At 45.6% G+C, this 22,885-nt stretch overlaps 1 protein-coding gene and 1 pseudogene across 3 annotated transcripts in view; both read left to right on the top strand.

Annotated features, from left to right (window-relative positions):
• ATXN7L1 (ataxin 7-like 1) overlaps positions 1-11,111 on the top strand; it is a 219,869-nt gene extending 208,758 nt beyond the window's left edge. The window contains exons 8-11 of one of the 3 annotated variants that reach the window (XM_008567918.1): positions 1,622-1,814; positions 5,287-5,408; positions 6,854-7,159; positions 9,776-11,110. In XM_008567918.1, coding sequence (XP_008566140.1) covers positions 1,622-1,814; positions 5,287-5,408; positions 6,854-7,159; positions 9,776-10,880 — 1,726 coding nt within the window. In that variant the 3' untranslated portion in view covers positions 10,881-11,110. Of the gene's footprint in view, positions 1-1,621; positions 1,815-5,286; positions 5,409-6,853; positions 7,160-9,775 lie in introns of all 3 variants that reach the window. The other 2 variants (XM_008567926.1, XM_008567931.1) reach the window with 2 other exon arrangements.
• A 729-nt stretch (positions 11,112-11,840) lies between these two features.
• Positions 11,841-20,945, top strand: LOC103586731 (annotated as a pseudogene).
• The last annotated feature ends 1,940 nt before the right edge of the window (positions 20,946-22,885 follow it).

Below are 22,885 nucleotides of genomic sequence, written 5' to 3' on the forward strand. Positions count from 1 at the left end.
AAAAAAAAAAAAAAAAAAAAAAAAAAAAAAAAAAAAAAAAAAAACATTAAATTTGCCATTTTAGCCATTATTAAGCATACAACTTAGTGGCATTAAGTACATTCACAATGTTGCACAACCATACCACCATCAGCGTCCAGAGCTTTTTCATTATCTCCAGTTGAAACTCTGTATCCCCAGCTCCTGATAACCACTGTTCTGTTTTCTGTCTGAGTACCTCATCTAAGTACCCCATCATACAATATTTGTCCTTTGTGTCTCGCTTATTTCATCTAGCATGGTGCCTTCAAGGGTCATCCATATTGTAGCATACATTAGAATGTCATTCCTTGTTAAGGCTTGAATAATATTCCATTGCGGGATGTACCACATTTTGTTTATTCATTCATCTGTTGATGATCATTTGGGTTGTTTCCACGCTTGTGGCTTTGTTTTAAAGTAACTGTACTTTTGGGATCTGGTTTGAATTCAGGTATTTTAGACCTAAAAGTATCTCAATGCAACAAAGAATCCAGAGTGAAAATGGAGAGAAGGGCAACAAATCCGCAGTGCTGCTTATGTGATGTAACAGGGCAGCTTTCAAAGCAGAAAGCAGAAAAGCAATTGTTTTTTAAATCTTGATTTTTTTTTTCTACAAAACTTCTTTTTCCTCCCTATCTTTGCCACCTATCCCTGGTCAAGCACTTGATGAAAGTAGAGAAATAGTAAAAACTACTAACAATTAACTGTGACTATTCCTCTTCTACTCTTCTACGAATGCAGATGTGTTTGTTTTTGGTTTTGCCTGGTTTTGTTTTTTACTGCTTAGGAAGCATGTCATGCTACCTCTTATTGTGACATTGCTTTTTTTATAAGCTTAGCCATAATTGAGATGGCATCTGTCGTATCGTTTTATACACATGGAATTCATCCATTTCTTCATTGAGAAAAATATCTCTTCAACACCTACTATGAGCCAGTCATGCCAGGCAGTGGGTAAAGTGGCTTGTCAAAAATTAAATTGAACAACTCATCCTCGGAAGATACATTGAAACTACACATGGCTCAGCGTTAAGAAACAGGCATGGCTGTGGGGTAAGGGACTAGTGGCCCATCACTGGGACAAAACCTTTTTTCATGCCAGTATAATAACAATTTCATAAAGTCATAGTTTAGTAGTAAAGTACTGTGTTTCTTCAATCACTGATATTTTGTTGATTGGTCTGATCTTGTTTACCTGGTTTACCTTCCTGTCAGGTTCCACTTTCAAAGGGAAGCACCTATGTGGCAAATACAAATAGTTATAACTGAATTCTTAGAAGACTCGCTTTAGGTTAAATTTACTCTCTGTCCCATTCCTGTATTTTACACCCTGCTTTCACTGTTGGGTTTTTCCCTCATTCCTATGTTCTGCCCCAGAGGCGGCAAGCAGGAAAGACCCCAACTCCACCGGGTCACTATAGAGACCTGGTCACTGCTAACCCTTCAGCCTTCATTTTTTCCCTTGTACAAAGCTGCCGTCGACCTGCCCCTACTGACGTATTGGCAAGGCTAATCAGCTGCTTTCTGAGTGCCATTAAACCGGGTGCAACTTGTTAGCTCCAAAAGGTTGATTCTGTTTGTTCTCCCCCCTTGCCCTTAGACCATCATCTGCAAATAGCATAAGCAGCAGCGCATCTTCAAATCACAGCGGCTACACTCCAGAGCCCCCTCTTCCCCCAGTTGGAGGGGACCTCGCCAGCCGGCTGTCCAGTGATGAAGGGGAGATGGACGGAGCCGACGAATCCGAGAAGTTAGACTGTCAGTTCTCCACGCACCACCCCAGGCCTCTCGCGGTAGGCCCCTCCATTCCCTTCCATGCGTCTTCCCCTGTGCTCTGCAGGCACTTAGGTGGCCATGCCAGAGGCACACATTCCTAAGGAAAGGCCATCAGTAGCCTAAGGTGGAATGATTGCCTTAGAAAGACCCTTGAATGTCACAGGAGGAAGGGAAAGCACTCCCAGCTAATTATAATCCTGAGTATTTGTGGTCCACCCAGAAGCGAGAATGCTTGAGAAATGGTGTTTATATAAGTGCACTTGGGAGCTGACCTTCTGGCCTGGCCCATCTAATATGGAGCCTCTGATGTCCAGGGCTGGCCAGGTAGCTCAGTTGGTTAGCATGCAGCCCTGTAACACTAAGGTCTAAGGGTTCGGTTCCCTGTCCCAGCCAGCTGCCAAAAAAAGATCTGACGGAGTTAGCCTGGCCCACCTGCTCTAGAAACCGTCTGTCTCAGCAGTGTGTCAGGTGCCAGCCCCTGCTGGGGTTCTCCCCTGTTGATTCTAAGTTTTATTGTTATTAGTAAGTGTGACCATATGGCACCAGAACTGAATGTGTGTGTGAGTGTGTGTGTGTGTGTTACAGAGGGAAAGAGAAAGCATTTCATGTCAGTACGATTGCCAGTTAACAGAAAGGGCACCTTTGTTCCAAATCCTTGAGTGAGTCCACTTTAACAACTCAGAAGGTCATTGAAACTGAAGGGAGAAGTAGGAGGCATCAGCTGGAGGCTTGTTCGTGTTTGCCACACGAGCACTTGAGAAGGGAACACCTGGTGCTAACATCACAGAGCCCAACGCAGGGGGCCTGGAACATGCGACCCCATGGCGGTTTACTATGGTGCCAGCTTGAGCCCTGCAGGTTAGTTTTGACTATCTGTAGATCTCAGGGACTGTGTAAGCAAAATCAATCCTGCATCAAGATAGAGTAAGTCCCTCCTTCCTTCTATCTGTGTGATGAATAAAAGCCAAATTCACTTGTTTCTGGGGATGATGGTTACCCACGGCTCACCAACAGAAATAGTCAGGGACGATTAGGAATGCTTTTGACTGCCAGTACTGGAAAACTCAACTCATATGGCACAAGCACTGAGGCCATTTAATTATCTCACATAGCAAGAAGTCTAGAGGTAGGTGCTTCCAAGCTTGGTTCTGCTTCTCCACGATGTCATGAAGCGGAGCAACAATCTCTGCAACTCTATTCACCTTTCATGCATGGTCTCAATGCATCTGCCACAGCTCCAGTATCACATTCTCACCCAGTGGCATTCTACACAGGATGGAAAGGGACAAACAGAAAAGAAGTCTTCTTCCAAGATGCTGTCTTACGTTAGGAAAGAAAATCTTCCAATGAAAGCCCCTTATATCGCCCAGCAGACTTCCCCTTATATCGGCCAGAGATGGGTCACGTGCCCATTCCTAGACTGATTGATGGTGGAGAAGGAAGGGATTGCAGTGGCACAGGATGAAACCAGCCATGGTACATCCCAGGGTTCTGGGAGGAGACCCACTTTCCCTGTTTACAGCTCCATCTCAGATATCAGAACAAAAGTGCGGTTCTGTTAGCAAGGAAAAGATAGCAAGAGCTGGGAGTGGATGACAGCTGGCAAGGTTGGCAACCGGTGAGGTCTGCCATCATGGCCAATGCAGTAAGGATCTACAGCTCTGCTGAGGGCATAATACGCCATCTAGGAACAGGAGCCTCTCGGGGCCATCTAGCCTTGCATCTGTGTGGAATCAGGTACATAGGTAGTGAAGACAAAAAGGTGCCTCCAGTCCCAAGTCTGAAAGAGATACGAGGCTCTACCAGAAGGTCAGATGCTGGAGTACATCAAGACACTTGTCCAAATGACAAGCTGCCAGGCTGCAGTGGATTAGCTAAACTCTGGACGTGGTGCATTTGTGTGCCCTTAACGTTTTGCCAATTTTAATGGAAAGGCCATGGATTTGTTTCTTTGCTTATCCTTCCTCTCATGGGCCAATTGACACATTAAATCATTTTTGATAATGAACACTCGCTCAGTACGCCTTTAGCAATTGGGATGAAGGAAGAAATGATGTCTAGACCTGGAACAGCTCCCACGTGCTGCTGGGGACCAGCTTCCCCGTTGGAGAATTTCCTTTGTATGCTTTCTTGATTGCTCAGTAAGCACTTAATATGAAGGTGCAGAAGAGTGTTTTTCATCAGCAGTACCAGATTTGATGAGTGGCAAGATTTTAATGCAAAACCTCCCTAAACACAAGCAGAAACAGAACAAAGAGAAGGTCTTGCCTTTCCTCCTGAGAACTGTTCCAAGGCTGGTTCCAGGACGGGTGTGTGGAATGAGTGCCAGTCCGGCACCGTGTCTGGGCTGTAGGCCAGGGAGCTGCTGGGAGGCCTGGCGGAAGGGGGAGAAGCTGCATTTGAGTTATAGAGTCATTTGCAGACTTGCCTGCACTCTAGACCAGCCAAATGTCACCTTCTCAGAGGCTGCTTCTTGTATTCTTGTCTACTGGCCTTCCAGTTGTCCTAACATCACAGTCACATGGTGTTTATTAAACATCTGAATGCCCACATTTCAGCCATATGCTTTAAATGTGGTGGTTTGCTTTAAACATTTTGTAGGACCTTGTATCCCCAATCCATTCTTTAGCCCAAATCCCTACTATCCTTATACTGAAGAGGAAGAGGAAGAAAATGGGGTCCCCAGTCTCTCTACATTGATAGTTGAGTCAGGTACAAGGGCGTTATCGTTGTGTATAACACAGAACAGCCATATACTGATTCCAAGGTGAACTGTAGTAAAAAGTGATATGGGTGCGCCATGGGAGTTTACAGTGGGAAGATTAATCAGAGGAGGGACACTGGAGATGAGGATCTTGACTGGGGCACAGAGAGGGGAGGATTGGGACCGACAAAGAGAAGAGGGAAGGAGACGGCAGGCCGAGGGACGAGCATGAGGAAGGCCTGCAGACACGACATGTCCCAGGGCAGCCTGCAAGGGCCGGTGTGAGGTGGAGATGAGGCCAGTACCGGGGAAAGGAGGCATGGAAGGGAAGTGGCTCTGTTGACATTGGATAGGAAAGGTGTGACCTGGGACATCAGAACAAGCAGTTTCCATCACTGCGTTGAGAAGCAGGGAGCCACCAAGTTCCTTGAAAAGATGGATGATGTGGTGAACAGATGGTGCTGAAAAATCACCCTCACTGCTGGTTGTTGTCGTTTGTTTTTTAACCCAAAATGCTGGCTCAATCCCGGGAGTAGAGAATGTAGCCCTCAGTGCCACGGCAGATTGAATGTAGCTATTGTTGAGTTATAATGTGAGGCTCTGCAGAAAATCTAGAGCTCCAACTATGGCAGCCACAGAAATATTTTTGGCTTTGGTACTATTTGCTTCTTTATTTTGAGTAAAATTGTGCCCCTGTGTGTTTTTATGCAAATTTTATTTTTCTCTGTATGGTTTATATTAGCTTATTAACCTGTAATCAAAATTAAAATGTTTTTTCCTCACAGTTTTGCTCATTCGGGAGTCGCCTCATGGGACGAGGGTACTATGTGTTTGATAGAAGATGGGATCGTTTTCGATTCGCACTAAACTCCATGGTAGAAAAACACTTGAACTCACAGATGTGGAAGTAAGTGAGCGGTTTTTGTGCAATATAAGATCAGAGCTGCCTCACGATTATCTGAACCCAACTTTCTAAATAAAAGTCAGTGGTGGGTCTTCCTAGAACAAAATGATTCTGAAATCAGGATTAGTGATTAATTCCTAAATGTCAGATCTTCGTAATGGTCTGCCTGAATTTTTTAGAAACATGTATGATGTGTTGTATGTTTTGTCTTCTTTGGAGATTATTTTTATGTTGGTAGTCTTCTAAACTAAATGAGAAGGATGTTAGATAAGATCTTGTTTATTTAACAATGTTAAAGAGCCTTTTTATTACTACTGAGAGCAACTAAGGATATTAAGAATATGCTTCTGTTTATAATGTTAATACTACAGTATCAGTGCTGAAGGTTTCACAGTGGTTATGGACCAATTTCCAGGTGTTTTCTGTCCTGTGGAAAAATACGTACAGTTGCCAACAGGACACAGATCCTGAGCAGTGCTGTGAAGTTGGTTAAGTTTGTCTTTGGCCCTTCCCACCTGCCTAGGCCCCCTCCACACCTCTACTTCTACTTTTTTCTACCCTAGACTCCAACTTATGTTCCATTTCTCTAAGGTCCCTTTATTCTCCAGCACCTCCCAGTGTACTTACATTTTAATAGGGGATTCATCAAAAGTGAGGAAACCTTGATTTGGGAGAATTCTCTTGTAAAGGAATAACAGGCCTTGACCCTCTCAAAGCACATCAGGAGCTACCTTATCGCCACTTGCCAGTGTAAGGCCAGCCCACTGTGTATCCCCATCCCCACTCGTACAAAGGTGAGCTCTCAAGATATCACAATCCATTAGAATCGTGGAGCATGTAAGTCTGGGCCCCCGATCATCCAGGAAGGCCAACGGCTGAGACCCCCACCCCCCACCCAGTGAGGCCCAGAAGAGGCAAAGAAGACATTCCTGAGAAATGGAGGAGACAGAGATCAAAACTTGCCCCTCTCCCAAGTCTCCTCCTCTGTCCTAGGCAGCTCTGGTGCCTCAGCCCCATTCACCATGATGCCCAAAGAGCTTCAGACCTGAATGAGGCTTGAGTGTGCACTGAGCTCTCACAGTGGACGTAGGACTAAATGTCGACATTGAATAGAAAGTAGGAAAGGGCCACAAGAGAAGCTTATCGTTTCTTCCCATTAAAGCAACTGCCCAGTGTGTCTAAAGGGCACCCTCGATATCTACTTGTGCCCGTTCAAAACAGCAACAAATTGGCGCTGCCTATGGGGTTACTGCATTCTTGGTTATTTGGTGATTTATCTTTCTGCCCTTGTTCCCCCAAGACGGCAGCCAGCCCTGGTGATTCTTGCAGCTCTGTGCTCTCCTGGGTTGTGGAAGGGTAAATCCCGGACACGTGGAAGGAATGTGTTGATCTGTATTTCGCTCCCTGGTGTCCTGTCAGCTCAAGCTCCATATTCCTTTCCTCCTCAGGCACAGAAGCCCAAGCCACAGGGCATCAGGTCCCTCCCCCCTGTTCAGGACTTGCCTAACCAATCTGCTGTCCCTGAGCAACATTGGGGCTGCCTGGGTGTCAACTCTGGAGAGCGTAGCACCCCGCTGCCCTCTCAACCTCGCTGCCCAAACCCCAGGCCCCGACGGGCCCGAACCTGGAGGGATGGCAGCCGATGGGGGCGTGGAAGACATTAGGAAGAAAAGGAACGGCCAAGACTCTTTTTTCTTTAACAAGCATTTAACTCTGCATCAGGAGACGCCAACACAGTATTCTCTTTCAGCCAGGTCAGCATCTGGATCTCCACGCCAGCTGGCTCGGGAGGATGGGCACTGTCAGTAATTTATTCGCATCTATGGGCTTTTGTACGGGACTTCCCTAGGCCAGTGTGCAGAGCTTACACTGGGGCACGGCCCAGCAAAGCTGATGTCCACTGTCATTTGGCACCAAGAAAAACACAAACTGTTTAGCATAGGGGGAGGGGCTCCCGGAGACAGTGAGCTGCCACATGCCCCTCCCCCTGCTTCTCCCCTGCCCCTCCTTCCCCTGCTATCTGCTTATGATTAGTGAGGAGACAAAGGGAAGAAAATAGCCAGAAAATAGCCCCATCTCAATCCTGAGTGTCAGCCAAGTAAGACTGAGGACTTCAACTCTGCTTGTCAGCACAAGTTGAAGCATAAATTTATACTATTTAATGGGAAAATTATTAATTGGGACATTAAAAGTGGATCCCATTCAAGATGAACTGCTGGGGCCCTCTCTAAATGAGCCATCTGATATTTGTAAGTAACTTTTTATTACAAGTAACCACCAAACCTCTGCCCATGTGTGTTTCTACCTATACTTTAGCTGGTAAGGACAGTAGAGTCAAGAAATATTGAGTGGGATGCCTATAGCACCACAGCCAGGCATCAAAGACAGCAGGAAAGTCTGCCAATGCCTCACACTCAATGGAATGTCCCTAGCCCTGTAAGGAAGGGGTTGTGCAGTGCCAGACAGTTCTAAGGATGTGTGTAGACCTCCCCAGTCTCATTACACAGGAGCCCTCACCCAGCATGCATAGTCCCTGGCAGTGTGGTTATGTTGCTGCTGAGAATCACCTGCTCACCCACCCACCTACCCATTCATCCATCCTTTCATTCACTCATTCATTCATTGCAACAAGGTTTATGGAGCACTGTGTTTAGTGCTGACAGGATCTTTTACATTCTTTAGACTTGAGAGAAAGTAAATTCTCAAATGCCATCATGGCTGCTGTGGGTTTGGCAACATTTTTCTTATATTTGATCTCCTTGGTATAACATTTTTAAGGACACTGTGCTTCTGTATCCAAGGATTCCTCTGGATTCCACCCTAAAGATGGAAGCCACAGGCTCCACCAAAGTGCAGGCAGAAAGCAGGATCTTCAGAGAGAGCAATGCTAGGAGAGGCATTTGCTTCTTAGCGGGGCCTCTTTCCAGAGTTCTCTGGCACCTGGTCCTGGTGCTGCAGCTTGGCAGGGTGGCCTCCAGAGAAGGGAAGGGACTATGTGAGTCCCTGTCTCACACCATGTATCAAGCCTGCTGGGGCGCAGGCCTCAGGCCTGCCCACCTTCAAGTGCAGCTTTCAGAAAAGGAAAGCTAGTTCCTAATTGCTGGTGAGACCCAGCTACACTGAAAATGATTTCCAGGGGAAACGGGGCTGGGGAGCAAGGTGAGAAATAGGAAAGAACCAGCTTGAAAACATTCACTTGGTTCTTGAGGTCAGTATCCTTTCCTGCAAAGTCAGGAACAAATGGTGACCCCATGGCCGCTGGCCCTCCTCCCTGTCCCAGGGGTGGGCGCAGCATTGACCCAGGCAGCAGACTGGAAATGGGAGCTGTTTCCAGCACAAGTCAAAAGACAGTTTTCAGAGAGGCCCCCAGGGTGACCCGCTGCCTGTTGCTGGCCTTGGCTCTGGGGAGTTTGTTCTTAGGTACTGCCCAAGTTCCAGGAAGACCAAAGGAGGAAATAGTGGCTTTCCCCTGCCCCACCCGGATTCCTCCTGCCCATATACTGCGTTTATCTTCAGAATGAACTAGAAATTACTGATCCCCTTCTCTAGACACATGAGGGTCCCCACACTCTCACCTTTTCCTATCACAGGGACAGAAAGACCAGCTGAAGGGCAGCCACAACCCTGTTATAGCTTCTCTGAGAGAGAGCCAAGGTAGGGTGGGATAAATAGGGAAAAAAAAATAAAATCAGTCCTGGGAATGGATACCTTGACATCATCATTTCCCAAGCCTCTGACCCTCCGTGGCTGGGCCACCAGGAGCCAACAGTCATGAGCTAACATGGAAATGCCTCTCTACAGAGCACTCCAGAGGCTGCAGACAGCAAGCGCAGGGGGGAGCCACCTGTGAGGAGAGGGCTGCATCCCAGGCTGCCTCCAGCCAGGAGTAGGGTGGGAAGCCCTGCGCGTCCCGGGGCAGAGGCTGCAGGGGGATGCTCTGGCCCACGTGTCCAGGTAGCCAAGCCCTGTGTTCACGTTTCTTACTTCAAACCAGGACCGACAACTTCTCATTAAAAACCACCTTCACCACTGCCAAAAGAGAGAGAGAGAGAGAGAGAGAGGGGAATACTGCTGGGGAAATTTATATTCTAAATAACACCGCCTTTTATTCATCAAACAAAATCAGCCATTCTCCAGTAGCCAAGCATGGAGAAAAGCATCTGAAAACCTGCGAGTGATTAAAAATAGGTTGCTGGATGTGGCAGTGGGGGGGTGCCATGAGGAAGGGCCATACTTCAGAGTTCACCATCCTTCAAGGCTTCATTCTCCATAGTGTGGTTCTGCCGGGGTGTTCTCTGTAGCCCTGAGCCTCCCGAGCGATGCCAACCCAACGTCTCACTGTGTCTCTTTCACTCTTCTCTCATGTTTAGGAAGATCCCTCCTGCGGCAGATAGCCCCATGCCCTCGCCAGCAGCCCACATCTCCACCCCTGTTCCAGCATCCGTTTTGCAGCCTTTCAGCAACCCCAGTGCTGTGTATCTTCCTTCAGCTCCCATCAGCTCGAGACTCACGTCTTCTTACATAATGACATCAGCCATGCTCTCAAACGCAGCTTTTGTGACATCGCCGGACCCGAGCGCCCTCATGTCCCACACCACAGCTTTCCCTCATGTGGCCGCAACCCTCAGCATCATGGACTCAACCTTCAAGGCCCCATCTGCCGTGTCCCCGATACCAGCTGTCATCCCTTCCCCATCCCACAAGCCATCCAAAACCAAAACCAGCAAATCCTCAAAAGTCAAAGACCTGTCTGCCCGCAGTGGCGAGTCTCCAAGTAACAAAAAGAGGAAGCCGCAGCCTTCGACCTCCTCCTCCTCCCCCTCCTCCTCCTTGTCCTTGCAGACTTCCCTCTCGTCTCCACTGCCAGGGCCCCACAAAAAGAACTGTGTCTTGAATGCCACTTGCGCTCTGAACTCCTATCAGGCGGCCCCTCCCTATAACAGTCTGTCTGTGCACAACTCAAACAATGGGGTGAGCCCACTCAGTGCCAAACTGGAGCCCTCAGGACGGACCCCGCTGCCTGGTGGCCCGGCGGACACAGTGAGACAGGTGGGCGCAGTGGGCAGCAGCAGTGACTCCTGTCCCCTCTCTGTGCCCTCCCTTGCGCTCCACGCAGGGGACCTCTCTCTGGCCTCACACAATGCTGTGTCTTCTCTGCCCCTCTCTTTTGACAAATCAGAAGGAAAAAAGCGTAAGAACTCGAGTTCTAGTAGCAAAGCCTGTAAAATCACTAAAATGCCTGGTATGAATAGCGTTCACAAAAAGAACCCGCCCGGCCTTCTTGCACCGGTGCCCGATCCAGTTAACAGCACCTCCTCTCGGCAGGTAAGGGACCTCCTGGCACTGCCTTCATTGGCTGTGGGGGGTAGGGGGAGCTGGGCAGCGCCCCTGCTTAGCCAGGCGGCTCAGACAGGTAACGCAAGCGTGGCTCCTTTTTTTGTTTTCCCCGTAGGCCATTTTCACCCTCTGCTTTGAGAGCAGTTTAACAAATACTTTAGGCAACTCTCACTACGCACTAGGCAGTGTTCTAAGCACATTACAACTATTAGCTCATTTAGTCCTCACAACCCCACTGTGGTTGGTATGATTATCACCATTTTACAGATGAGTAAACTGAGGCACAGAGAGATTCTGAGCTCCCCACTCCATTCTATTTTATGTCTTGAGGTTCTGAGGATGATTTCATTAAAGAGTTCCATTGCTAAGAAGTTTGATCTGATCCCTTAGGAAGGGCCCGAGGCCCAGGCAGGTTACATGATGACCAGGGATCCCACCTGGGGAGTGGTAACCTGTGTGTCCTGGCTCCCAGGTGACTGTGGCTCACTTTACCAGGCTGCCTCAACCCCCACTGCCTCCTAATCTAACTCCTTCCTTCCTAAAGGAATTCTGCAGCTCACACCAGCTGGCAAAGAAGTGTTCGATGCCACTGTACAAATAAGAGTGTGTGTGGTTAGGAAGCTGGGAAAACGTGCTGCCACCCAGAAAGAACACCTGTGTCTTCCCTTCAAGCTCTGTTCTCATCCCCAAGACCATCGTTTCTCTTCAAGCTGGGGAAGCTACTTAGGAAAGCCCACTGCCACCCCCACCCCAGACTCTAGTGCCATTTGGGCACACACAGGAGAGCAGAGGTGGGAGGGCCTGGCCTGGGGGTCTCTGGGAGCCAAGGGGCAGAAGGGGCAGGAGGGCCAGCAGGCCTACCCAGGAGTCCACACCCCTGAGGGCAGAGTGTCCGAGACCATAGCAGCAGCCCGAGGTTCACAGCCACAGAATTCAGTGGGCCACACCCTAAGCCCAGGCCTTGTAGGGATGAGAACTTTGGAGAGATGGGAGGCAGTTGTTAAAAGATGTTTTAATGTTTTGTCACTGTTTATGACACTTGTTAAAATCTCACGAAGAGCACCTCCTGAGGGAGATTCACAAATCACAAGTAAACACATGAAAAACAGCAAGTTTGGAACTCAAGGGCCAGACAAGCTGCAAATCAAGGCCAAGGTGAGAGGAGGGGGAGGCGCAGGTCCTCTGACTAGAGCCTGGGCACCATTCTGACTCTCCAGTTCCAGGGGTGTGGGGGAGGGGGCCAGCACCCACAGGGCCCTACCTGGAGACTAAACTGCCGGTTGGTGTCACCTCCAGGTCTCAGGATAGGGGGCAGAGCCGGGACTTCGCAGACTTGAATGTGCACACGAACCACCTGGAGGTCGTGTGGAAATGCAGATTCTGAGTCAGCAGGCCTGGGGTGGACGAGACCTGTGAGCCTGCATTTCTAATAGGCGCACTGGTTTGCAGGCCACACCTTGAACAACAAGGTTATGATATCTCACTCATTTTAGGTAAAGTTCTAACAGCTAATGCTTTAGTGATGGGCTCTGTTCCGAGCACTTTACATATATTAACTCATTTAATAACTACCTGTTATGATCCCCATTTTACAAATGAGTAAACCAAGGCACAGGAAGGTTAAGCAAGGTACCCACAGTCACCAAGCAAGTAAATAGTAGGGCTGGGATTTAAACCAGGCAGTTTGGCTCTGGAGTCTGGGTTCTCAGCCTCCTTGCTATTAATGGGGAGCCTCTGTATTAGTAAAATGTTGCTCTGTGGATCCTCTGGTAGGACCATATGAAATGCTTAGTAAACACTGTGAAATAGCCGAACTGGTGGTAAAAAGACCCAGACAAGCCTCCACCAGAGAGCGTTCATCAGGAGGGGAATCAAAAATACTGACACATTTAAGGCTGCCTTGGGTCTAGTCAAAACTGACTCTAATACCGGTGATACCTCAGTGCTTGTTACCAGGCCATTAAGAAAAGGCTTTGACCAGGGTCACCACCAGTGATTTCAAGTGCTGGGTAAAGGCGAAGGCCGTTGGGATCTGTGTTGATTCTCTTAGGAGATGGGGAGAGGCAGAGGATGAGGCTGAGAAATCCAAAATGAACCTATGCTTTGGGGACAACTTGGGGACCCATTTAATTGTATCTGGTAGGTGTAAGGCCAGAATTTGCCACTGAGGTATTAAATTGAACAAAAAACAAAACTGTGAATATAAGACAAATGTCTTTATGCAAAGGCAAGTTCATAGGCCAAAGGCAAGAGCTGCCTTTGCAGACAAGACAGGGACGGGGGGTAGCGCCTGGCGTCGGCTCCCGGCTCAGGCACAGCGCCCTGCCCTCCCCTGCACTTGAAGGGGAAGCCCAGCGACGTCCTACTGTTTTTCTGAGGAACAGCAGTGTGTGTGCTGTGTCTCCTGGCTGGGAAAACTGAGCCAGAAAAAGACCCAGGCATTCTATCTGCAGTTGGTCCAAGGGAGTGTGGGCTAGAAACAAAACAGGTCTGGGACTGAGGGGAACTGAGGACCAGAAGTGGCTGAGCTTGTGTGACCCCTCAGCCACGGGTGGCAAAGATGGGCCTCTGCCAAATTAAGTGCTCCCAGGAGGGGCCAGGCTTCAACCAGATGCCTTCATCTTCATCCCTGAAACGTGCTGTCTGTCCATCTGGGGAGCAGAATTAGGAGTTCACCACTATTCCGCTTTTCCTCTGGGAAGGAGGGAAGCATTCTCGAGGCTCCCTCTGAAACAGTCTCATTTTCTCTGCCTTTAAGATGGAAACACCAGTTCCGAATCGACATGAGGGAATGAGGCACGTTATGACGCAGCCCTCCCCCTTTCCCCTAGTGACACATAGTGTCGGTGGTCTTTCCCCAGCCAGCGTGTGTGGCTGAGTGGGGGCTTCACTGGTGTCTTTCAGGTTGGGAAAAATAGCAGCCTAGCTTTGTCACAATCCAGTCCTTCAAGCATACCCAGCCCAGGACACAGCCGGCAGGTAAGTTGTTGGGGGACAAAAATACATAGGGTTATCATAGGACAGAAAGAGGGTGGGCATTGGAGTCAGTCCCTGGTTCAAACTCCATCTGTAGTTGACAGCATGGCCACCTGGCTCCCAAATAGCTTGCTAGTTATTAGCTGTGTGCCCTTGGGCAAGTCACTTAACTTCTCTGTGCTTCTGTTTCTTTGTCTATACCATGGGGATCATAATGGCCCCTACTTGGCCCCTACTTCATATGGCTTTTGTGAGGATTAAATTAGTTTATTCACATAAAACCTCTGGAAAATGTCTGGCACATAGTAAAAACGCAAGTGTTAGCTGTTATTATTACCAGCTATAGGCTCTTAGGCAGATGACTTCTCTGAGTCTCAGTTTTTTCATCTGTAAACAGCAAAACTGACACCCACATCTTAAGGCTATCATGAAAATGAGGTAAGGGGATGCTGACTAAAGGGCCTTGCTCACCACGTAGATCAGTCAGTGCTTTCTCAAAGGCCTCTGGTGAGCTGTAGCTGCCAATCAGGATGCGATTTCATGGTGGGGACATTCAGGATAGACTTAGCAGTTTTTATAAACTTGAGGTGTGGGTTATCAATGTATAAGCCCAGTGATAAATGATTTCCCCAATAGAGAGAGTGTGTGTGTGTCTGGAGGAGACGGGGGGGTTGTCCTCTTACACATGATTGGAGTATGTGTGTGTATGTAGATACATTTGCATATATACATATACTCTTATAGTTGTGTTGTGTTGTATTAGGTGTGCTGTATGTTTTATAGACACCAATGTGTTAGTCTGCATTTTGCCCTTTGGGATTTTCCCACAATGCTTGGATAGAGTTTGCGCAAAGATTATGGAAAAACAGTTTATGTATCCCCAGATCAAGGAGAGTCTCCCCACATTTTGAATCACAGTGGCCTTCTTTGTGCCTGTTCACCTGCAGCCCACGTCTGTGCTGGTGTGAGGAGGGAGGCATGTTTATGCTCAGGCAGTCATATGCTCTGTTTGCGGGGCCTCTTGCTGAGGCTGCTGAGCATAGCTGGAGACTGCACTTTCACCCTTACCAAGCATGGCCTGCATGTGCCCAGAGCTCCAGGCGCACTAGCTGGGAACCCAACATGCTGGCAGGCAGCCTTAACAAATGTAGTAATACTGACAATTGCTACCACTCATTGAGGCCTTTCCCTGCAGGCACTGTGCTAAGCCCTTTCCAGATATTACATACATTTAAACCTTTTAACAACCCCAGGAGGGTCAAGATAATTATATTCATGTTATAGATGAAGATGACTGGGCTGAGTAACTTGAACCCAAAATCTCTCTCTCCAAAGCCTCTAGGTTTAACCCAGCACTATACTTCTTCCTTAGATAATTCACTATGTCATCTGTAGGTTATGTAGGAAAAGGTGAACTAATAGAGAAAAAAAATGAAGACATCAATTGCTCTAGTCCTCTCTCCTGGAGAAGAATCCCATGAATGTCCGCTACATTCATCCTGGGTTTTTGTCTACAGCTAGGACCTTTGTGACTACCTTCCATATATGGAGTCCTTTATGTCCATCACTTCATTTGCTTATTCCAGCTGCCCTTTGCCATATACAGAAGTGGGCTATTATCTTTTCTATTATAGATAAGAAAACTGAGGCTCGTCCTTGGATTCTCATGGGTAATCCCAAATGTATGGTTTTGAAACAAATTTTTCTTTTCTTTCCTAGAAGAACACAAACAGAACGGGCAGGATAAGGACTCTTCCATAACAAGACTATGAAGCCACTTCCAAACCAATTCTTGGCTACCAGATCCCACCCCAGGAGGCTATGGTGGGAGGAGGAGGGAGAGGAGTGGGCCGTGGGGAAGAGTCTATTTCCTGTGCCCTACCTGTGGCTCTGGCCTTTCTTCTTTTTTTAATTGACCAGTTTTTAATTTTGAAGAAAAAGGAGGGAAATGACGTGAATTTGAAATTTACAGAAAACAGTACCAGTGTTTTGTTTCCATCGTCTTTCCTTTCATTTGCCATGTTTATAAATTCTTCCAAATCTGGGGTGTCTCCCCTAGTTCCTGATGCTGCTACAGCACCATCATTTTGCTCCAGCCATGAGAGCAGGCACTGCGGAGTGTCAGTTCTGGTTGGCACCGTCTGAAGCTCTTGAACTTTATCACACGCAGAGCTCTTTTCCTCTCTTGTTCTCCTCCACCACATCCCTTCCATCCCTCCACCTTCCACTCACTGGGTCCCTACTGGCCATCAGAAGGAGCCAGTTCTCACAAGCTCCCCTCTGGACACATGCTGGGGGGAGGGGACTGTGCTGGGAGGAGCCTGTGCCCAGGCAGCTGAGAGCAGAGAGCTGGAAGGTGGGGAGTTTGTCCTCAGGTTTCTACGACCCACCACGCTGGAGTCAAATGCCAGGGGCAAAATTGAGAACAGCAGCCATGTAATGATGTGGTTTACCCAAAACCACTGTCCAGCTCAGAAAGGATATACCAGGTCAGGGACAGGGACTGGAACTGGCTTGGGAAGACAGCAGGAAGCAGAGCATGGGGGTAGGGAACATTATCCCTCAAAAGATGGTGGGAACCAGGTAACTATGTTGGTGTGATCTTGTTAGGAACACACTCTGCAGAATCTCTTCCGGGGCACAGTGTACAAGTGCCCAAAGCTGGGGGAGCCAGAGAGGAAGGAATCCCAGGGAAAATATTGTGAGAACCCAGAAAGCCACTCCATGAGGAGGCACAGTGACCACGGCTGCTGAAGGTTCTCAAGCTGCCCTCTAGTGCTAGGAAGGGTGCTCCAGAGGGAAGCTTCCATGGAGGGTTATGTGTCAAACCCCTTGTGAGAATAAATACTAGCATTTCTCACTCACCCCTGTGTCCTGGGCCACAGAGACCCAATGGGATCATCACACCCCTAGATCAGCTCATCCTACATGACCAGATACCCTGACTCAGAGACAGCCACCCCCAAGAAGGAGTGGTAAGGACAAGCCACCATTCCGTGAAGAAGAGCCATTTGGAAAAGGCGAAGACAGATGCTGGAGCCCTGCAACTTTAAAACTATTCACACTGGAGTTTTGAAAGAAACAGCAATACCATAAGCTCTAATAGGGAATAATAATCAGGAAGGAATCCACAGTCTAAAATAGGTTTTCTGTGCTATTAATCATGTAATTTTGCATACGATGTATAGCAAAGGTACTAGGAGGTTTTGCTTCATCCTTAAATCAGAAATGAATGCTAGTTTCGCATCTGGGCACAACCCTCATCCCCCACCCTGAAGTTTTCCTTTTCTTTCCCATTCCCCCAACCCAAAGATCAGACTACTGTTGAGTTTCACCACATAATTAGAATCTGCAAAGACGGGAGGCAAACGGAGTGATTTGCATCAATGGAATTGCACTGACAGTGTTTCTTATAGGATTACTAAATTTTTTAATATAAAATGAAGATTTTTTTAAAAATCAGGAGTTGATATTAAGTACCAGGACATTAGTTTGGATGATTTCATTTTTATTTCTACAGTGTTAAAAGTGCACTTATAAGCCGGTTTATTTACGTCTTGGGAAAAAGAGACTGCAAATTGAAGGGACAATTGTTACTTTTTCTTTTTTTAAAAAAGGTTAAGGCAGATTTTAAGACTTATAAATGTTTAAGAAATTATAAACAAGGTTAGACCCTTTGAAAAAAAAAGTTTAGAAGATATTCTTAAAGTAAATTTTTATAGTGTTAATTTTGTAATAATTTATGTTTTACTATATTGCAGAGCTAACTGACCAGAATAGTTTCAGAAACAATATGAAACTTAGGAAAGTTTAAGCAATGTTTATATTTTTAAAATGTTCTTTGAATTATGTTTTTATTGTACATTTCTTCAGACTGAAAAGTATGTACATATCTTTGTTATTTTTGCACAATTTTTGTCTTGTTCGGTTTTAGGCATCTGTTGTTTTTTATAATTTATTTTGAGTTGTAAAACTTGCAGGAGTAAAAGCAAAACAAAACAAAATCTCAGCAACAGAATAACCCTCTGATTTATAAACTCTTACTCAAAGAGGGAAAACAAAGGTTGAGAGATGAAGTGGCTGCTTCTAAGAAATAATGTCTCAACAGGGACTAAAGGAGCAACTCAGTAGGTTTTTGAACATTTTAGCTCTGTCCATCTTGCATTGGAAGCTGGAATAAAGAGGCTCCCCACCGAATGCTGCTTACATTGTGGAAAGACTGGCTGTGACCAAGGTGAGGACGTTTCTGGAAAACTGAGCAAAAAGGGAAAACCCACGGTATTTCTTCCTTCACAATCAACCACAGGTTTACTTTATAGTGATGTATTAAAAACTTGCAGCTTGAAAAATGGAATGCAAATAAAAGGTTTTCTTTGGGTTTGTTTTAATGGCGTTAAACTGGACCAGCCTATAAAGCATTATTAGGGTGATATCCTTTGGGCCCTACAGTTCTGCACCCCCCCACCCAGCCCTCCTCCCAGCCCCTTGACTGCACACACCTGGATTTGCCTGAAGATCTCCTGACTTGTCGCCAGCCATAGAGGCTCAAAAGCTCTGGTTGTTAAGCATAACGCAATGCATAGACCTGTCAGCCATAAAAAAAAAAAAAAGCGACTTGGATAACTTGTATGCCTTCTTTTGTATCAATGTACCAATTGTAAATAATGCTGATCAACCTTTGTAGAGAATAGTTTATACAGCATATTCTATTATTGCTGATTCTCAGTGAACTCTTGTTTTAAAAAAGGAAAAAAAGAAATTTTCTATTTACACCTTATATTTTGTTATGCTGTCAGCCCCTGGCACTTTAACAAAACTCTGTGGGTTTTACCTAGCTGGTCAGTCATGGGGTATATGAAATAACTGTTGTTGCACAGACAAGAATTTGCACCTGCTCATTTGTCCTTTCCTACTACCGATTTTAGAACCTTTTCCAGAAGAATTTTGAAGAAAGCATGTCCAACCATTCTAAACAAATGCCACACTTGTGGAGTGGGTTTCTTTTCTACGATCCATATTTTGTAACACTAAGTATTTTCCTCCTTTGTCCCGCACCTTTATGTATTAGCACTATCAGATAGAATTCATTCCATGCCTGTGATATCGTAAGCAGAATAAATGTCTAAAGTAGGTGTAAATAGTAAATTCTACAGCTTACAGTTTTCAAAGGAAAGAACAAACATGTATCTATTGATACTGCCATGGTTCAGCACCAGGCCCAGAAATATTCTCCAGTGAGCGATGGTATTTTTTTTTTTTTTGCTTTTTTTTTTTTTTTTTTTTTTAACATGGCTTTGTAAATAAAATAATTTATATGTTTGTAAAACAAAGTCTTTGGGTTTTCATAAAATTTAAATTTTCAGTATTGTGCTTTTTTTTGTTTTGGGTGAAGGTATTCTCACATAAGCCCCTTCCTGCTAGATAGAACATACATCTGAGGCAGGAAATGATGGAAAGTAGAAGTGAATTCATTAAGCAAATATTCATAGGGTGTCCTCTCTGTGCCAGGCGCCGTGTGCTCAGTGATGAGAAATAATCCCAGCTGCTCTCTGGAAGCAGCCCGGTGTATGGGGGTGGGAGGGGGACATTTGTTTTAGCCCGTTTTGTGTTGCTATAACAGAACAACCTGAAACTGGGTAATATATAAAGGAAAGAGGTTTATTTGGCTTACGATTCTGGGACAGCTGCATCTGGCACGGGCCTCAGCCTGCTTCTACTCATGGCAGAAAGTGGCAGGCAGCCGGCAGGTTCAAGCAGATCACATGGCGAGAGGAAGCAAGAGAGAGAGAGGAGGTGCCAGGGTCTTTTTAAGCAACTGTCTCTCGTGGGAACTAATAGAGCGAGAACTCACTCATTACTCCCCCCTCCCCCAGGGAGAGCATTAATCCATGAGGGATCCGCCCCCATGACTCAATCAGTTTCCAACACTGCCACAGCGAAGATCAAATTTCCACATGAGTTTTGGAGGGGACAATACATCCAAACTCCATCAACATTAAACACACAATCCAATGTGGAATTACAGATTGTGGCAAATGCTGTGGTGGGAAGAACTGAGTTCTATGAGAGAGAAAGTCACAGGAGAAACTGATGTAAAATGGAGGGGGTTGGGGGAGGGGGCTGTCAGGGAATTCTCTCTGAAGTGACCTGAAGGCAGAGATCACCCAAGGTAGGAAAAGCTTGGTAAGTTCTTGGGGCCTAAAGAGATTCCACTGTGGATAGAGCAGGGGCAGAGAGATGGGCAGAAGGCAGGGACAAGGGCACAAAAGTCCTCATAGAGTTTGGATTTTGTGCTAAATTCAATGGGATTCCTTTGAAGGGCTTTAGGTTGGGGCATGGCTTGACCCGGTCTGCTAAAAGGGTGCTCTAGCTGCTATGTAGAGAATCAACTGGAAATTGTTGCAAGAGACCACGTGAGAGAGAATGTAGTGTGAGCCCCCGGATAACAGTAGCTCTAAAGAGTGGATTCAAGAGATATTCAATTGTCAAGACTTGTGTAGAGGAAAAAATGACCCCTAGGTTTCTGGTAGAGCAATAGTGTTGAGTGTAGATGCCGTTTCTTCAGATGTGGAAAACCAAAGGAGGAACTGGTCTTTTAGGGGCCAGCAGGAGGAATACTGAGTGAAGATCAGAAGTTCTGTCTCAGGCTCTTCATGTAAGCAGCTGGGGTGATGTCTGAACATGGTTTGATGTTCACCCAGAAAGGCCCACAGAATCATGCACATCAAGAGATTCAAGTCTTCGTGTTCACTTCAAGAACACCAGTGAAACTGCCCAAGTCATCAAGGGTGTACATACCCAAAAAGCCACCAAGTATCTGAAAGATGTCCCTTTACAGAAGCAATGTGTACTGTTCCATTGTTACAGTGGTGGAGTTGGTAGGTGTGCTTAGGCCAAACAGTGGGGCTGCACACAGGGTCAATGGCCCAAAAAGAGTGCTGAATTTTTGTTGCACATACTTAAAAATGCAGAGAGTAATGCTGAATGTAAAGGTTTAGATGTAGATTCTGTGGTTGAGAACATCCAGGTGAGAAAATCACCCAAGATGTACACCGTACTTACAGAGTTCATGGTCGGATTAACCCATACATGAGTTCCCCTTGCCACACTGAGGTGATCCTTACTAAAAATGGACAAATTGTTCCTAAACCAGAAAAGGATTTTGCACAGAAGAAAAAGATATCCCAGAAGAAACTGAAGAAACAAAAATTTATGGCCTGGAAATAAATTCAGCATAAAATAAATGCAAATAATTGTTTGTTTGGGTTTTTTTTTTTTACGTTCTTTTTTGTACATGTATGTTTGCTCATGTAGGAAATTACTGGGAAACATCTCAGCTGCCATGTCAAGAAGGCATGTTATACATATGACTGAAGCTCTCAGCAGGTCTGAGTTGGAGATATCAATATGGGAATCTGGAGCATATAAATGGATGTTATTTAGCGCCACGGGTATGGTTGTGATTACTTGAGAGAATGAAAAGGGAGAAGAGCGGAACTTTAGAGGCTAGGTAGAAGAAGAAAGACAGCAAGGAACCCCAAGATGAAGCATTCACACAGAGAAGGGAGACCCCAACAGAAAGTGGTTCCCTAGTTTTAGACCTCCCTTCGTCTTCGTTTTTGGTCCTCGTTGCTAAGAAGAGTTATTGAAAAGTCTATACTACTGCAGTTCAGCAGAAAGGAACAGAGCTAAGTAATGAAGAAAATGCCTCCTCTTGAAATGGGTATAATGCCGGAAATAGAAGCTATAGAAAGGTTTAAGAATCATATAACACAGGGGCTTAACAACCTATATCCAGTGATAAAGAAGGGAAGGTCAGAGAGCTTGAAAAGCATCAGGGAGTTGAGAGAGTTAATAGAAATGTACAAGCTGGATTGTCCACAAAATCAAATTACTGAAGTAAATGCAAAATAAGAGAAAGTCTTACAGAAAACAGAAAAAGGGAAAAGAAATCAAGAGGAGAAAAAGAAGAAACACAGAGAGCCAGCCCAGAAGATACAATCTGTGCATGATAGGAATATCTAAAACAGAGGACAAAGCAAGAGGAGCTGAAACAATAATTAAGGAACTAGTTGCAGAAAATTTTCTGGAGTTGAAGAGCAAATTGGATCTACAAATGGAAAAAGCACACAGGGTACCTTTAAAATTTGACAAAAAGAAAGTAACCCCTAGACATATTCTGGTGACATTTTTTAATTTCAAGGATAAAGAAAAATATCTACAAGTATCCAGATAAAGAAAGCAAGTTACCTATAAAAGGGTAAAAGTGAGGCTGACCTCAGATTTTTCTCTTGCAACTCTAAGTTCCAGAAGACAATGGAACAATATCTACAGAGTTTTAAGGGAAAATAATTTTGAACCAAGAATTATATAGCCTGCCAAATTATCATTTCTGTACAAAGGCAACTGGAACATATTCTCAAATATGACATGTTCGAAAATATGTCAACCAAGAACCTTCCCTGAGAAATTTGCTGAATTATTTACTGCAGCCAGCAGAGAACATAAACTAAAGTAAGTCAAGAGTATGTATAAAAGAATTAATGGTAAGCATTAGAACTAGTTTAGGAGCATTAAATTTTTTTTTAAAAAAGATGACTGATAAGGGGATCTTAACCCTTGACTTGGTGTTGTCAGCACCACGCTCTCCCAAGTAAGGTAACCGGCCATCCCTATATAGGGATCCGAACCCGTGGCCTTGGTGCTATCAGCACTGCACTCTCCCGAGTGAGCCACAGGCCGGCCTTGGAGCATTAAGTTTAAATTGTCATATATAGGGTAATAAAGATATATACAAAAATGTATTTGTAAGCTGGCTCTAAAATTTCAGTTTATATACTTTTTTGGGGGAGGTGGCTGGGCAGTACAGGGATCTGAACCCTTGACCTCGATGTCATCAGTTTATATAGTTTTAAACTGTGAAAGGGGATGCCAGTGTTCAATATATTATGGAAATAAGTACTGTTTTATTTTTAGTATGTAGTATTGTAGATAAAAATGTGAGTTCTTAAACAACATAAGTAAAATAAAAGGCTTTGTCACTGTGGACAGGACAAGTAGACTAAGGCATTCTAAATGCTAATCTGACAAAATTGGAAAACAGTATAGTTTTACTTTATAAATGTATTTTATTTACTTTATTTAGAGAAAAAAAGTGGCAAGTTTGT

Source organism: Galeopterus variegatus, unplaced genomic scaffold (genome assembly GCF_000696425.1).
Source record: "Galeopterus variegatus unplaced genomic scaffold, G_variegatus-3.0.2 Scaffold20, whole genome shotgun sequence".
In the NCBI taxonomy this organism is placed as follows: domain Eukaryota; kingdom Metazoa; phylum Chordata; class Mammalia; order Dermoptera; family Cynocephalidae; genus Galeopterus; species Galeopterus variegatus.